At 33.9% G+C, this 18,281-nt stretch overlaps 1 protein-coding gene across 3 annotated transcripts in view; it reads right to left on the bottom strand.

Moving 5' to 3' along the window:
* Positions 1-18,281, bottom strand: part of EXOC6B (exocyst complex component 6B) — a 647,056-nt gene that overhangs the window by 314,374 nt on the left and 314,401 nt on the right. For all 3 annotated transcript variants that reach the window (XM_019021027.4, XM_055378081.2, XM_055378080.2), the window contains 5 exons: positions 8,379-8,450; positions 6,916-7,013; positions 4,900-5,005; positions 3,875-3,984; positions 767-878 (listed from right to left, as the gene is read on the bottom strand). In XM_019021027.4, coding sequence (XP_018876572.1) covers positions 767-878; positions 3,875-3,984; positions 4,900-5,005; positions 6,916-7,013; positions 8,379-8,450 — 498 coding nt within the window. The remainder of the gene's footprint in view (positions 1-766; positions 879-3,874; positions 3,985-4,899; positions 5,006-6,915; positions 7,014-8,378; positions 8,451-18,281) is intronic.

Here is an 18,281-nt window from a genome sequence, read left to right as displayed (position 1 = left end):
TTTAGGCACTATAACATCCAGTGAAAAACAGATTGAGGTTCCTATGCAATCTTGAGTTTCCAAGGGAGAGAACTTCACATCTTTCTAAATTTTAGAACTACACACCAATAGACCAAATCTCGTTTGCCGAGGTACTACATTCAATATATGTAAAATATCCCTCCTCTTTTTATGAGATTCCATAAACCTCCACAGAAATGTGACTATTGCCTTTTCTACACATATCCTTGATCCCAAATATCTAGTCCTTTTGCAAACAAATTACAAGCTGATAAAGAGTAATTCACCTTTCATACACATGAGATATCTTAAAAATAAAGGCTGAGTCTGACACTAACCAAGAACTATGATTGCAATATCCTTGGTATCAATAACTGATGCAAGCAAAATGTGATTTCATATTCTACGTTGTGCATGAACTGCCATTCACTTGATTGGAACCTGATGCTCAATATATTCTACAAACAAAAATATTTGTGTATAATCAATGGCAGGTAACAGAAATGTATTCTAACAACTTCAGAAAGGAAAACCAGTTAAGCTAGTGAAAACAATAAAAGAGAAAAACGACTTTTTTAGAAAAAAATAAATAAATTTTTCAAAGGTGACCAAAGAAAAGAACAAGAGATTTCATTCTGCACTTTCACCATTAGAAGCCTATCAGGAAGAGCATGTAGAAAGTTTTAACGAATTCAGACATAAGGCCCAGAGCTTAGGACATCTGTTCACATACTGGCTCAGCTGCCTTCATTAGGAGCAGGTTTACCTCAGTAAGCCCAATATTCTTCCTTTTAATGACATTCTGCAGAGAGTTGCTCAGAGTCCTGGTTAGCAACAGGTTTGTTGATTTACGAATCATGTCATCAACTTCAGTTGAGCTGAAAAAGAAGCGTTAAGAGTCAGTCATAGCAGGTAGCAGAATTATTTCGGCAAACAAACAGGGTGCCAGTGGTATTTGTGGTAATAATAATAAAATAATAATAGCAGCAGCAAATAATACTTATTGTAAGTCAGAAAAAGTACTATAATAAACTCTCCTAGCTTTTGTTGGCTGAAAAAAAAATAGTTTGCCTTCATTTTTGAAAATTGTTTTTCTGTCTATAGAATTCTGGCTGTTTTTTTTTCTTCATTTCTTTGAGTACTTTAAGGATGTCACTCCATTTTCTCTGGCTTGCATAGTTTCAGAAAAGAAGTCTATTATAATTCTTATCATTATACTATCATGTAATTTTTATTTTTGGGAATGCCTTCTAAACATTCTCTTTACCTTTCATTTTCACCAGTTTGAATATGATGTCTTTAAATATTTTTGTTTGTTTCTTCTTGTTGCTATTATTTATCTGAATTAGGGTTCTCAAAATCTTGAATTTCTTATTTGATGCCTTTCATTATTTTTTTGAATACTCTCAGCCACTTTATTTTAAAGTATTTCTTCTTCCCAGTTATCTCAGTCTTCTACTTTAATCTACCATTTGAAAATGCCCTACAGATCTTTGGCACTTTGTTCTATTTCTTTCACCTTTTCTACTGGGTTCTATATTGTCATGCTAGCTCACAGTACACTGTTAACAATACATTAAGACTTTAGTTGATTTTGTCTTTCTCACATGAATGGTAGTTATACCTTTCCTATTCTGCCACAGGTGCAGGAGTCTGTCCCCTTAGAGGGACCAGTCCCATCATGGTTTTCAGACTACTTAGTTTGCTGCTGACTTCGCCTCTCTAATGAGTTCCAAAAAAGTTTTAATTTTGTAGCTTCTCTGTTTTTTTTCCCCCCTGCATTTTTACATAGGAAGCAATATTCTTTCCGGTCTTCCATACTGTAGACAGAAACAGAAGTATTTCGTAGTAATTTGCTTTAAAAAATGCTGTGTTTGTGCATGTATTCACATGCAAGCAAGATTAAAAGAAAAAAAAACCATATCAGAAGTGTTATTACTATGTGGTAGAGTTTTGGGTCATTTACATTGTCCCTCTTTGTGCTGTTCTTTATCGCCTGAATTCTTTAAGAGCATTTAATTGTATTAATATAATGTGAAACAGGATCTCTCACATATGTATGTGGGTGTGTACATATTCTATTTTTTTAAGATGAGTATGAATGCTAGAAGAGTATTTTACCATAGAAATGCCATGTGTTTGCTATTTTAAAAAAATCTTTCTTTCAAAAAGAAAGTTTTACGTATTCAGAATTCATGCAATTACAAATTTTGTCAATATGTATAATGCTTTTTGGCCTCTTCTGTCTAGTGTAAAAGAGAAAACTAAGAGAATAATTATTCTTAAAGCTGCATTAAAATCTGAATGCAGCGGTTTCTCTTGTTTTGAGAGCCTGCATGTAAAAGAAATAATGGTTTTTATACAAATTGTCTCATGTTCCATGTTAGCCTCCAAAACAGATATGACTGACAAAGCAATCTCTGTCACTCCAGGTTATAAGGTAAACATATTCCAGGATATGAGATAAATGCAAATGAAGAGTAAAAGGCATCTAGCTTTTTCTAACATCCCCAAGTTAAATATTTTATTTAAATATTAAATATGAAAAGTATCAAAGGAAGTTTTCAGGCAAAAACTTAACATATTCAGGCAAGAAAAAGGCATCTGACATTATCCCATTACTAATATTATTCCTTTAACATATTACCTTTCTTCCAAAAGAAGATAGAAAAAGTAATTTTGCAATCAACTTGTAATGATTTATCTACAATAATATACCTAACATACCCTACAGACAATTATCTGATATAAGGTCATTTATATTAATGAAGTGGAGGCCAGGCAGGTGGGGGATGGAAACCCAGGGTAAAAAAAGTTTTGGTTTGTAACTTCAAAAGACAATCTATTTTCAAGAGAACATTTCTATGAAAACAATTTCATTTTCAGAGAAAAGGACAAATTAACTGTACAAACCCCATGTTTCATTTATTTTCTTAGTAAGAATAGTTAACAAAGAAGTGACTCAAACTATTCCCCAACTATGTTTATTTTCAGATTAGCCTGGCATACCATGCTTTCCATTCATTTCATACATACACTCATTTAAAAAAATTTTCCGAGCTGGGTACAGGGGATATTGTGTTGAACAAAGATAAAATGTTTCCATCCTACAAAAGGATGGAACACAAACATCCTCGTTTGTGTTTGGCTTGGCTTGTATGTTGCTCCAGCACTTATTAATTGTTCAGCTTCTTAATTAGACTAGGTACTCCTTGAAGACAGGGACCACATTTTCAGCAACTTAATTATTTCTATACCAAGCAGCATCTGACAAATAATACATTAGCCAAAATGTACGGTGAATAAACCAATACATGAATAAAGAAACAAAGGAGCCTATGCTCTAGCACATATAGAAAATATACATATACAAGTAGAGCAATAGTGTTTCCAAAGGATTTTATCTGATACTCCCCTTTTGGCCTTAACATTTCATTAAGTAGAATGTCAAAATCAGTATTTTTTGTCTATTTTTTTTTTCTTTAGAGATGGGGGTCCCACTATGCGGCCCAGGCTGGTCTTGAACTCCTGGATTCAAGCGATCCTCCTGCCTCAGCCTCCCAAAGTGCTAGGATTACAAAAATGAGCCACTGCATCCAGCCTACCATTTTCTAGTAAACTGTCATTAATAAGTGTTGAAATGCAAATCTATAAAGAATAAGATAGATAATATAAATTTTCAAAATTATTCAAAAGTTACCAATCTTCCCTTTCACTGTGACTATAGAAATACAGCAGTGCCATGCAGTGAAAAGCTAATTATTAAGATTTCCAAAATCAGGGCTAATGGGACTATCAAAAGTTTTTCAGAATATGTAAACACATGGAGTCACAATCTTAGCATTGGTTACATTTCTACTATTTTGTATTATACCTTAGATGAAGATCTTCTGAAAACTTCAGACAAGCGTAGATAAATTCTTTAATTTGGTTGTAAACTTTTGGCACAAATTCAGAGAAAGGAAACTTTTTTGGAAATGGTTGCTGTAAATGCAAGAAGTAATGAAATCAAGTCACAAACCAATGAAGATTGAAGATATTTATAAATTATTTAGGTTGCAAAAAGAACATTCTTTCACATTGTGAATTGTCTCCTTAACAAACTCAAATATAAGAAAATATCTCCCAAAGTTTTCTGATATTAAAAAGACATAAATTTAAATAAAACAATAATTCAAATATCCTTCATCATGGAAAGAGATAAACAAATTGTGTTACATACTCAGCAATAAAAATGAATGAACAATGATACATGCAACGATTTGGACGAATCTCAAAAGCATTATGTTATATCAAAGAAGTAAGTCTCAAGAAGTTATATACTACACAATTCCATTTATATGGCATTCTGAAAAAGGCAAAAGAAGATGCACAGAGCCCAGGTTTCTGCTGTCCTGGGGCTGGGTTAAGGGAGGGGTATTACAAAGGGGCATCATTAAATGATTTTTTTTTTTTATAATAGAGCTATTTGGTATCAACATTGTGGTAATGGATACATAACTCAATACATTGTCAAAATCAGCAGAACTGTATACCACAAAGGGTAAATTTTATGTTGTGGCGAAAAAATGTCTTTAAATTTTAATAAAAACAAGTATTTCAAAGTGTAAACTGAATTAGAACATCTGCAGCAATCCTCCAAACACTTCAGAGGTAATAGGATCCAAAGCCATCTGCTGATTCCCAAATCAGGAAATTCTGGTCTTCCCCAAAAAGAGTCCTTCATTGTCAGAAAGGTGATTAAAGTGAAAAAAAGAAAAAGAAAAAGAATCCTTTGAAACTGTTTTAGAGTTCTAACCCACTGAGTTAAAGGTAATGCTTTCAATCAAACTGATCCAATGAAAGCTTTTAAGAGGATGCCAAAACAACCAGAGAAATTTATTTTAAAGTATTCCTTACCTTTTCCAGTTCTATATCTTGAAATGGGAATTGTCCTACCACCTTTTTGTACATCTCTTCACTTGTTACTGGTATAGGACTGTAGTTGTCAGAATCAAGTATGTTTCTATAAATGGAAGGATAGACAAAGGGAAGGGAAGGATAGACAAAGTGGGGGGGGGGGTAGGGGAGGGGAACGGAGGGAAGGTGGGTTAATCACAAATGTTTTTCTGATGAACTCCAATCTTAATATATATGCCACAACCCAAAATGAACATTTCCCAGTCCCTATTATATTCCTTCCACAATATAGCTATTTCGTTTTGGATTTAAAGAAGACAAAAAGAAAACTATCCTCTGAAACAAATGGACCACAATTATAAACATATCTCTTAGGAATTGAGATTTACAAATAAGACAGAACATTTCAATGTAAGTGAGAAGTAAACAACAAAAGAATGTGTGCTCTAGAGAAGGCAAAGATATTTTTCTGTTTGGTTTAATATGATATATAAATGTACATTATTATTATTATTATTATATTATTATTATTATTATTATTATTATTATTATTAGAGACAGGGTCTCGCTCTGTCACCCAGGCTGGATTGCAGTGGCATGATCGTAGCTCACTGTAACCTCAAACTCTGGGGCTCAAGCAATCCTCCCGCCACAGCCTCCCAAGTAGCTGAAACTACAGTTGTTCACCACCACATCGGGCTAATTTTTAATTTTTTTGTAGAGATATAATCTTGCTATGTTGTCCAGGATTGTCTCAAACTCCTGCCCTCAAGGGATCTTCCCACCTTGGCTCCCAAAGTGCTGGGATTACAGGCAGGACCCACTGCACCTGGCCCATTGATAAGGTTTTTAAAATCATGTTCTATTCTAACTTTCAAAATTGGCAAACAGAGTAACTTCAATAATAAATTCAAACTATTTTCATTTACTTTACCTACTGCTCTATATCAAGGATGACTTTTTTTAAATCGATAGGTTCTCTCTCCTTAAATAAACTGGGCATTCTCTAATAGTAGGGACCATACTACCAAAATCAAAACAGAAGACTCACTGAAGGCGTCAGATCAGAGCATCTAAGACTATGGATATATCATGTTATTAATTTTCAAATATCCTATAGAGATAAGACTCCCTTAAATACAATTATACCATTAGCTAAATCTAGGTTTCAGAAATATAAATATTTATATTAATGTACAGATAAATTGGACTAAGTGATGATCAGAGATATGTTCATAAACGAGAAGAGTAAGAGTAAAGGACTAATGTAAGATCTTAAAGCTATAAGAGTTTGAAAAGAGGACAAACTGATCAGGGAAAGGGGTCTTGCAATAGGCAGCATAATCACTTAAAGTAAAGGAGTAAAGGTATAAAAAGAGAAGAAAGTCAAATGAGTTGACCTGGATTATGTGCCAAGAGCACAGTCCGAGAAGACATCTGTGAGTGATAGATGTGACAGAATAACTTTCTTATTATTGTATGCATGTTGCAATAACTACTTAAATAACAGGCTTCAAACACTGGGCTGTAATATGCCCCTTTGCTGTGTGTGGAGAGGGAAGATGATGAGGAACAACATGAGTGAGTCATCCAAACAGATTTTCCAAAAGCCTAAATTATTCCTAAGTGCTCAAATGTTACTCACTATAATTGAGTTGTAGACTAGGCATGAACCTCAAAATGAAAACCAAATAACAGAATAAGATGACACCAAGATGATCTGAATGACATGAACCAAGGAATCTGATATTTATCGAAGGAAACAAAAAGGCAAAATAGGGTTTGGGGACTTCCCACTACAGTAGACACTAATACACTGAGACTGGATATCTTGGGAACATAATTTTGGATGTTCTAACAGTTTATTTGAATTCTGGATCATAACCTAGAGTAGCTACAAAATATAAGTAACATATACTTGTTGCCTATAACATCTGAAAACCTTTGTGCATAAATACATGTGTGTACACTAATGTACATGAACACACACACGTATGACTATAGATAATTTCTCACCTGAAAATACCTGCCCACTTCTTTAGCAGAGTTTCACTATATTGGTCTCTGATTTCTAACAGCATGTCAAAAAGCTGATTTACAGGGAAACCATACACCTGAAACAAAATAAGAAAATCACTTCAGTGTCTAAGGAAGGAGTTTTTTTTGTTGTTGTTGTTGTTTTTTGGCAAAATGAGAGGGATAAGATACTGAAAAACATTACATTCTTTGGACAGCAAATTAAATAAAACCATTTAGTAGAATCTTTCATTCACACCTAATATTTAGCATTTATCTCTCAAAAATTAAATAATACCTAGCAAAATGTTTAAGCCAGTGAGAAAAAGATGAAAATTAAAATCTATATATAAAGGGTATACTATGGGATAAGTCCTCCCTACATCCCCTCCTATAAGTCCTACTACCTATAGTAAGCGTTCACAGAAGGGAGAGAAAGTAAAAATGCTTCGAATCTCATCCACTTCTAATGCTATTCTATTAGATATAATATGTGGTTCAAATCAACCACCATTATTCAAGATGGTAGTTAAAGAAACTGCAAACTAACTCAGCTGCCATATATGAATTAAGAACATTTTGAAAAACTAATGTAGTCAGTAGTTCAATTAACTGATTTGATGTGAGAGAAAAAAAGGAGGTGGAAACTACATATGAAAACATAATGGCTCAGGGTAAAGCTCAGGAAATGCTATAAAGAGATAAAAAGACCTAGTTCCTAGGAAAATAATAAACCCAACTTAAAACTAAAAGGTAACTTATCCAAGCTTATGTAGATTTTTTTTTCTTTTTTTTTTTTTTTTTTTTTTAAGACAGAGTTTCACCCTGTCGCCCAGGCTGGAGGGCAATGGCACTATCTCAGCTCACTGCAACCTCCACCTCCCAGATTCAAGCAATTCTCCTGCCTCATCCTCCCAAGTAGCTGGGATTACAGGCACTTACCACCACACCCGGCTAATTTTTGCATTTTTACTAAAGACAGGGTTTCACCATGTTGGCCAGGCTGGTCTCAAACTCCTGACCTCAAGTGATCTGCCTGCCTCAGCCTCCCAAAGTGCTGAAATAACAGGCGTGAGGTACTGCGCCCAGTCAGATTTTTTTTTTTTTTTTTTTGAGACGGGTCTCTATCACCCATGCAGGAGTGCAGTGGCGAGATCATAGCTTGCCACAGGCTTGAACTCCTATGTTCAGGCAATCCTCTCACCTCTGCCCCCAGAGTGCCTAGGACTACAGGAATGTGGTACTGCTACTGCTGATTTTTTATGTTTTTATTTTTTGTATAGATGGAGTCTCACTATATTTCTGAGGCTAGTCTTGGACTCTTGGACTTAAGCAATTCTCCTACCTCAGGCTTCCAAAGAACTAGGATTACAGGCAAAAGCCACCAGACCCAGTCAAGAAAAAGGTTTAGAGCTGATGATAATACTAATCTAGATGAGCATATGTAAACAGAAATCACATACCTGAAGTGTGTCAGCAAAAAGCACAATGAGGTTCTTCAAATCTAACACAAGGTTTGGATCAGAACAGTAAGACTAAAGTAAATAAAAGACAAAGGAGGAAAAACATGTTATTAGTAAAAATGCAATTAAATTTTTATTTAATTGTTTAGCACTTTATCTGGCAAATTCTTTACCTGGTAAATTCTTTCCCTAGAAATAATTCAACACTTCCCTGGTACAAGGTAACACCAGGTTCAGCCAGGGAACAGCTGAGTACAGCAAGTTCAATAACCATGATCTATATTTTTAACACTTGGGAATTTAAAAATGCACTTCTAAATAACTCTTTGGTTAAAGAAGAAAACAAAATTGACACTTTTAAAAATGAACAACTATAAAATACTTCATATCAAAAACTATGGTATGTGGCTAAAACCATTTTCAAAATAAATTTGTATTTCTTTATGCAAACATCACAAAATACAAAAGATTGAAAATAAACAAACTAAGCACTGAACTGATGAAACTATGGGGGAAAGCCAATGAACCATAAGTAAATGAGAGAATAAAATTAATTAAATTAAAAACAGAAACTAATGAAATTAAAAAAGATATGGAAGATTTGATTAAATAAACCAAAGACCAAGTTAAAAATAAAATCAATTAAATAAACAAATCTTAGACAAAATTGATTAAACAATAAAGAGAAAATAAAAAATAGAGAAATACAAAAGAGAAAATAAGTACAGAGGAAAATAAAAATTACAAATAATGTCCATGTATAACCTCATATCAACAAATCAGAAAAGTTAACTGACATGGAAAATAATTTCTGTGGGCAGGATACAAAGATGTGTATGTCATTATTGTAAAAGTTCATTGATTTTGAGATTCAAATTCTTTAATTATAATTTTTGTTACTTGCTCTCTCATTGGTCTCTCAAGTCCTGAAAGAGGTGTTTTGAATTCTCCCACAATTATGCAGCTTGTCTGTTTCTCTTCATATTACTAACAGTTTTTGTTTTATACATATTGATGCTTCCTTATAAAAGGGCTATTACCTTTTCATTAGATTAAAACTAGTATCAATACAAAATATCCATCTCCTATCCCATTTTAAGATCTTCAACTTTATTTCTATTTTCCTTGTAGAATACCACCACTTCTGCTTCCCCTTCTTTATTTTCAATCTTTTCAGCTAATCTTAATATATGAATATCTCCTATAAACATAGTATAAAACTTTTTAATGCTTTGTCATTTCCTAGTGATATGGTTTGGATATTTGTCCCCTCCACATTAAAATGTGATCTCCAGTGTCAAAGGTAGCACCTAGTGGGAGGTGTTTGGATCTCTCATGAGTAGCCCAGTGCCCTCCCCTGAGGTAATGAGTTCATATGGGAGCTAGTTGTTTAAAGAGCCTGGCAAACCCACCCCTTGCCCTTGCTCCCTCTCTCACAATGTGACACACTAACTCCCCTTTGCCTTTTACCATGACTGCAAGCTTCCTGAGGTCCTCACCAGAAGCAGATGCTGGCACTATACTTCATGTACAGCCTGCAGAACCTTGGGCAAAATAAACCTCTTTTCTTTACAAATTACCCAGTCTCAAGTATTACTTTATAGCAACACAAATGGATTGATAAACCTGGGATTACTGACATTTACGAACCTAGCAGTCAAGCCACTTTTCAATATGCTTTCTAAAATTTCCACTAGTGTTTTTATTGGGTCAGCTCTTTTTAATTATCTTTTCATGGTTAATAAATTATATCCTTTTTGCCCATTATTTACTTGAAGTAAAATTTTGAGTCTTCATTAAAAACAAAACAAAACAAAACAAAACAAAACAAAAAAAACACTTTTTTTTCCCCCCCACAGGGTTTCACTCTGTCACCCAGCCTGGAGTGCAGTGGCAGGATCATAGCTCACTGCAGCCTTGACCCCCTGGGTTCAAGCAATCTTCCCACCTCAGTACCCCCAAGTAGCTGGGGCTATAGGCACAAGCCACCACACCTGGTTAATGTTTTTTTATTTTTTGTAGAGATGGGGTTTCATTATGTTGCCCATGCTGGTCTCAAACTACTGGGCTCAAGCAATCTGCCTGCCTTGGCCTCCCAAAGTACTGAAATTACAGGCATGAGCCACCACACTTGGCCTAAAAAAACTCTTAAACATGATGTCTCTCCTTTTGTAGGAATTAATAGCATTAATTACAAATAATAATACGTAATTTAGATTTATCTATGAATTGTACTAATTTTTGGCATGCATTTTATTTAATCCTATCTCATCTGATATTTTGGATTTTGTTTTTATTTTTGGAAGAATAAGAAGTTCTAGAAGATAGGATGGGTAAAGAGGCTGGGCATGGTGGCTCACGCCTGTAATCCTGGCTCTTTGGGAGACCAAGGCCAGCGGATCACCTGAGGTCAGAAACTCTGGGCCAGCCTGGCCATTACAACGAAACCTTATCCCCACTAAAAATACAAAACTTAGCTGAGCATGGTGGCGCATGCCTATGGTCCCAGCTACTCATGAGGCTGAGGCACGAGAATTGCTTGAACCCGGGAGGCAGAGGTGGCAGTGAGCAGAGATTGCACCACTGCACCCCACCCCGGGCAACAAAGTGAGACTATATATCAAAAATATAAATAAAAATAAATACAGGATGGGTAAAGAGTAAACTTTGAATCCTCACATATTTAAAAATGCCTTTATTTTGCCCTCTAACTAAAATACAGAATTTCCAATATAAAAAATTGTCTCCCGTCATTTACCCTGTTTGACACTCAATGTATCCTTCCAACTTTAAGAATCTGCTCTTTTTTCACTACACTGGAATTTCCCCTTCTTTTATTTTATTACTACAGTCCCTTCTTTCGTCACTGTCTTTCCTTTCTAAATCTCTATTAGATACAACCAAAAGTCTACACCAACTATTCTTGTTTCTTAACTTTCCTTTCCTATTTTCTGTCTCTGTGTCTTTGCTCTCTGTATTTTGGGGTCAGCATTTGACTTTATCTTCTTGATCAGCATCATATACAGTCTCATCTATTTAATCTCTGAATTAAATATCTCAATTCTTATCATCATAAACTTCTAAGAAGCCAATTTTTACTTTGGATTCATACCATCCTTTGGCTTGCTTCCATCATTTTTCCCCTGTTATAATATCTTGGATATCTTAAGGAATCTCTCACTTGTTCTTGGCTTTGGTACTAGTTTGAAATATTATATAACAATTGTACTGTGGTACAATTAATAACTGATAAGCCAATATCAACACAATATTATTAAACAAAACCCATAGTTTACATTAGGGTTTACTCTGTGTTATATATTCTATGGGATTTAACATACATAAATTGATATGTTCCACCATTATATTATCATTGAGAACTGTTTTGCTGTCCCCCAAATACCCTGTGCTCTGTCTATTCATCCCATCCCTCCATCTCCCAACCCCCAGGCAACAAGGATAGTTTTCTTGTCTCCATAGTTTTGCCATTTCCAGAATGGCATATAGTTGGGATCATATAGTATGTAGCCTTTTCAGATTGGCTTCTTTCATTTAGCAATATGCATTTAAGGTTCCTCTGTGTCTTTTCATGGATTGATAGCTCATTTCTTTACATCACTGAATAATATTCCATTATACGAATGTACCACAGTTTGTTTCTCCATTCACCCACTGACAAACATGGTTGCTTCCATGTTCTGGCAATTATAAACAAGCTGCTATACACATCTGTGTGAAGGTTTTAGTGTGGAAGTAAGTTTTCAACTCATTTGGAAAAATTCCTAGGCATACACCTGCTAGATTATATAGTAAGACTATGTTTCGTTTTATAAAAAACTGTCAAACTCTCCTCAAAGCTGGCTGTACCATTTTCCATTCCCACTAGCAATGAATGAGAATTCCTGATGCTGCACATTCTCTCCAGCATTTGATGTGGTTCGTGTTCTGGATTTCCTTGATGACATAGGATGATGAGCATCTTTCTTTTTTTTCTTTTTTTGAGACAGGGTCTCACTCTGTCTCCCAGGATGGACTGCAGTGGTATGATCGTGGCTCACTACTGCCTCAGGTTCCCGGGATCAAGAGATCCTCCCACTTCACGCTCTAGAGTAGCTGGGACCACAGGCACATGCAACCATGTCTGGTTAATTTTTTAATTTTTTTTGTAGATGGTGTCTCACTAAGTTGCCCAGGGTGGTTTCAAACTCCTGGAATCAAGTGATCTTCCTGCTTTGACAACGTGCTGGCATTACAGGCATGAGCCACCATGGCTGGCCTTGTTTTTTGTTTAATTTTAAGACGTCATTGTATATTTAGAACAGCAGTCCTTTATCAGATATGTGATTTGCAAAGATTTCTCTCAGTCTGTAGCTAGTCTTTTCATTCTCCTATTGTCCTTAATTTGTATCCACCTAAATACTGAGACTTAATATTTTTTCTCTCAACATTATATAAGTGGAAATAAGCCATATGTATAATTTTCTTTCTCGCTTCTTTCATTTAACATTGTACTTGTGAAATTCATGAATGCTATTGTATATAGCTATACTTCGGTTATTTTCATGCTCTCTAGTATCCAATGTTTGAGTTTAACCCAGATTATCTATTTTACTACTGATGGACATTTAAGTCATTTCTCATTTTAAAATCCAACAATGCTGGAAAGATATTCTTGCATGTTTATTATGGTGTATTATGGCAAATTACTGAAGAGAATATAGTTAGAGAAAAGTTGATCCATGGGGATCTTTAAATTTATAAGATATTACACTTTTTCAAAGTGTCTTATCAATTTAAACTTATTCCCTTCGTAGTGTATCAGAGTTTCTATTGCTCCATATCTTTATCAACATTAGTACTGTTAATTCTTGAATAACGTTACCTCATTTGGTTCTAATTTGCATTTTACCAATATACTAAGAAGACTGAACACCTTTCACATGTTTTCCCAGCCAGGTGGATTCCTTCTTTCGTAAACTGTTTGTCTTTTGCTCATTTTTTCTCTTTTGAGATGTCTATCTTTATTGTAATGATTTGGTAGGAATTCTTCATATATTCCAAATTAGTTCATGCTGTTATATACAAATACCATTTTTCACTATGTGGCATATTTTCCTACTATCTTTTGTGAGGTTTTTTTCTTATAATTTTATTGTAGTTTGATGTTTTGTGTCTGAATCTTTTCCTTTATGGATAGTGCTTTTAGTTTTCAGTTAAGAACTCCTTCCATATCCTGAATCATAAAGATATTTCTCATATTATCTTCTAAAAGATTTATGGTTTTGGCTTTCACATTTTCATATTTTATCCACCTGAAATTCAATCTTTGGTGTATATTTTCCTCCATCATGACAGTCAGCTGTCCCACTGCTATTCATTCAAGTTTGTCTTCTATCCACTGACCTCCTATGCCACCTAATATATATCCCAAGGATCCATATATGTGTGAGACTGTTTGAAGGTCCATTTTCTATCCAATGACCATATCAGAGGATCTTAATATGATTTTTCAATTGTCTTGATATCCAAATACATTATTCTCAGTCTTAAGGAATCTCTCACTTGCTCTTGGCTTTTGTGCTAGTTTGAAATATTATAATTAGGTTGTAAGGTACCCATCTTCCCTATAATAAAACTATTGAAATTTTGATTGACACTAAATTAAATCTATAGGTCAATTTTGAAAGTGCTGATATCATTGTAATAATAACTCTTCCAATCAATGAACATGGTTCGTTTTTACCTAGGTCTTCTTTAACCCATTTTAATTTCTGAATGACATTTTAGAATTTCTCCACAGGGGTCCTGACTATCTTGAATACGTTTTGGAGGACAGCTTTTATTAGTTTAAGGAATCTCTCTCAAGTTTCTAATTTACTAAGAAATTTTACCATAAGTTTATTATGCGTTTTATTAATTGCTTTTCTGTATCTACTAAAATGACTATATATTTTTTGTTTTTTAACCTGCAATTAAGTGCATTATATTAATACACTTTGTAATATTGAACTAAGCTAGCATTTGCTACTGGAAACTCAACCAAATATATTAATATTTGTTGTAAATGGCTGGATTCTGTTTTTAATATTTTAAGATTCCTGATTTATATTTATAAATAAGTCTGATCTATATTTATGCATTTACAAGTTCTTATACTACCCTCATCTGGTTTCATTATCAAGATCATGTATGCATTATAAAAGGAGTTGATACAGAAGAAGCAGGATTGAGAAAAGAAAAAAACATAAAAACGCAAAAAAAATTAAGATGAATTGGCATTTCCTTGTGTCTGTTCTCCGAGTATTTATGTAAGAACAAAATTGAAGATAAAACTGCCTAGATAGGAGATTTCTTTGATGGAAGAATTTTGACTGTTTTTTCTTCTACTTCTGATTCACCTTTATCCTGAAAGGAATAGCCCTTTCCAGCTTAAAGGGGGAAGGGCAGCATATTAGACTCTCCATCTTGAATAGGCCCAAGAGGCTGTGAAAATCCAAGTTTGAGTTATGAACTCTGGACTAAGAAGTTACCTCAACGAAAAGGCAGCTGGAGTGTTTAACCTATCTATCTACTTATTTCCCTTCGATTTAGATGAGTAATTCCTTACTATCCTTATTAAGTACTTTAAGACTTAAATGAATATCTTATATGTTATATATAAAATACAGCATTTCCAAATGTTTCTGGCTGAGGGATTGGTATTAATAACCTAGTCTTCTACATTCCTAAAATCATAAATATTACTTTGTAAATTTTTCTTCCAGCCCATTATTTCTATTTGCTAAAGAACGGCCATTCTATTCGTTTATTGTTGTCTCCCATGTGATACAATTGGTTTTCTTCAAATATTTTATGACTCTTGGCTGTTTGTTCATATTTTGGACTGAAGGACTAGGTTGAATAGTATAGTTGAATCTTAAAAATATCTTTTCAGTATTATCATATTATCATTAACAATCATATTAGCAGATCTTTTAATATTGAACCATTCCTGAAATGAACTCTCCTTTATACTAGGCATATTAAATCTTTTAATATATTGCTAAATTTACTAAGTGAAGTAGATTATGTAAGATCCTATGTTTTGAAATCAGCACTGAGAATGTTGCACATATTAATACATGAAATATCAAATCTTTCAAAATGTTTCAATTTATACTAATAATTTAATCAGAAAAAGTAAAGAGTAATTTTAAACAGCCATATATAATGCTAGAAAATATAGACACATTTGATAAATAATGTAGTCACATAGCCAGAGTGTTTTTGAGATTTGATTTGATGTTTGGGTTGTTCTTATTTTGTTTGCTGGGTACTACTAATAAAATAAATAGTGTCATGAAATACAGTCAGCATTTGTGGTACCAACACTCTGTCTCTTAATGTATAAAATGGTTCAATGAGTAAATCTGTGTTAATACTGAGTTGTTTCTTAATAACTTTGTCAAGATATAATTCCCATACCATACAATTCACCCATTTAAAGTACATAATTGAATAGTTTTTAATTGTTTGTATATTCACAGGTATCTGCAACCCTTATCATAGTCAAACTTTGGAAATTTTCTTTACTTTAAAATGAAACCTATGTAACAAACCTGCACATCCTGCACATGTACCCCAGAACTAAAAATTAAAATTAAAATAATAAAATGAAACTCCATACATACTTTTTAGCTATCACCTCTTTAATCCCTAAGCAACCACTAGTCTACTTTTTACCCCTACAGATCAATGCTGAACTAATGATTTTTTAAAAAGAAGGTATTTTGTCATTTATTCTTCAGTTAAAAAGAATATACAATAGATCTACAAAGAAAAACTCCCTTAAGATTAATGTTCTCCACAGATCTACACTTTGAAAAGAATCAGCACACTTGAAAAGTGTCCTGCTCTTAATAGTATCAAATAAAATTGCATGCTGAAGAAGAGAGGGTGCATTTTTCTACTGCGAGATTTAGAGATCTGTTACATTCCCAAATGTATCAGGAACACAAAAAAACACTGCTTTAGAAAAAAAAAAAAGACAGTGCATGGAATAAATCTGATTTCTAAAGGAAAGATAACTTTTTTCAGGAAACAAAATAAAATTAGAGAATTCAGTGAAATGGATAGATATAAAATAAACAAAATCAGAAACTTTTCTCCCACAGAATGACAGTAATACTAGTTAATAAATATGATGGGGAAAAAAAAAAACCTTCCACAAAATATTACCTGCAAAAAAAAAAAACCACCTAAAAACAGTACTTTGATGGGAAGTATTATTAAATATTTTACCAAAAGACATGAAAGGCAAATAAGTAACAAAAATACATATCTTCTTTGGTGAAAAATACCAGAGCCTGAAATGTGTCAATTAATCTACAGATTTACTGCACAACCAAATTATATCTCAATTTTTAGGGGTGTGGACTAGAGGTGGAACGGTTGTAACAAAGTGATTCTCAAGTTGACTGGAAGAATAATAAGGGGATAAATAGCATATTTTAAAAAGACGATTTAAGAGGATACACATATCTTATAAAAAATTAAGCCGGCCGGGCATAGTGGTTCATGCCTGTAATCCCAGCCCTTTGGGAGGCCGAGGTAGGCGAATCACCTGAGGCCAGGAGTTCAAGACCAGCCTGGCCAACATGGCGAAACCCCATCTCTACTAAAAATACAAAAAAATTAGTCGGTCATGGTGGCAGGCACCTGTAATTCCAGCTACTTGGGAGGCTGAGGCAGGAGAATCACTTGAACCCAGAAGGCGGAGGTTGCAGTGAGCTGAGATCGCACCATTGTGCTCCAGCCTGGGTGACAGAGCAAGACTTTGTCTCAAAAAAATAAATAAATAAATAAATAAAAATAAAATAAATAAACAAAAATTAAGCCACACAATGTCAGATACAATAATCACAATGTTGTATTGATTCAAGGAGCGAGAATTCAAATCATATGACCTAGAAATAAACCTTAGTGTATACATAATATAATACATAAAAGGTAGCCTTCAAAATATGTAGGGAAAGGAGAAATGGACAGACTGTTGTTTCTGCCCCCAAAACTCACCTATTAATGCCCTATCTCCCAGCATGGCTATATTTGGAGATGGGGCCTTTGGGAGGTAATTAACATCAAATGAAGTGATACAGGTGAGGCCCTAATCCAGTGGGATTGTTCTCCTTATAAAAAGAGAAGGAGAGAGCAATCCTTCTTCAGCAGGCATACACTGAGGAAAGGTCAAGTGAGGACGGAGTGAGAAGGCAGCCTTCTGTAAGCCAGGGAGAGAACTCTCACCAGTAGCTGACCATGTGGACACCTTAATCTCTGACTTCCGTTCTCTAGTACTATAAGAAAATAAATTTCTGTCATTTAAACCACCCAGTCTATGATATTTCCTTACGGTAGCCTGAGCCCACTAAGACAGTAGATTATCACAATGATGTTAGTGGAAGTGATGAGTTATTTTCAAAATAATTAAAGAGAGTCCAATTTCATACCCTATGCTAAAATAAATTTTTTATGGTTGTAGAAAAAGGAACTACAGAAATACTAAAATCAAATAAAGATAAACACATATGCTTTGTAATGAAGAACACATAAATTATAAAGTAAAAGATCAATAAAATTAACTACTCAAAAACGTTAAAACTTTTTGAAGCTGCAGAAAAGGTAAGAGACATTAAATTAAGAAAAAATATTTACAACATATTGTCAGATGAGGTTAACATTAACAGCTAACGTCCATGTTTTAATAATATATAGTAAAATGTTTAAAAACGTGATAATATAAGATAAAGACAATGTATATGAACAAGAAATTCTATGAAGATATACAAATGACATGGAAGAGATTTTCATTATCAGTATTAATTTTTCCTTTATTTATTTCTTTTTATTTATTTATTTATTTTTGAG

This window comes from Gorilla gorilla, chromosome 12 (assembly GCF_029281585.2).
Source record: "Gorilla gorilla gorilla isolate KB3781 chromosome 12, NHGRI_mGorGor1-v2.1_pri, whole genome shotgun sequence".
NCBI lineage: Eukaryota > Metazoa > Chordata > Mammalia > Primates > Hominidae > Gorilla > Gorilla gorilla.
Note: the sequence above shows the minus strand (reverse complement) of the source record. Positions and strands in the feature narration are given on the sequence as shown.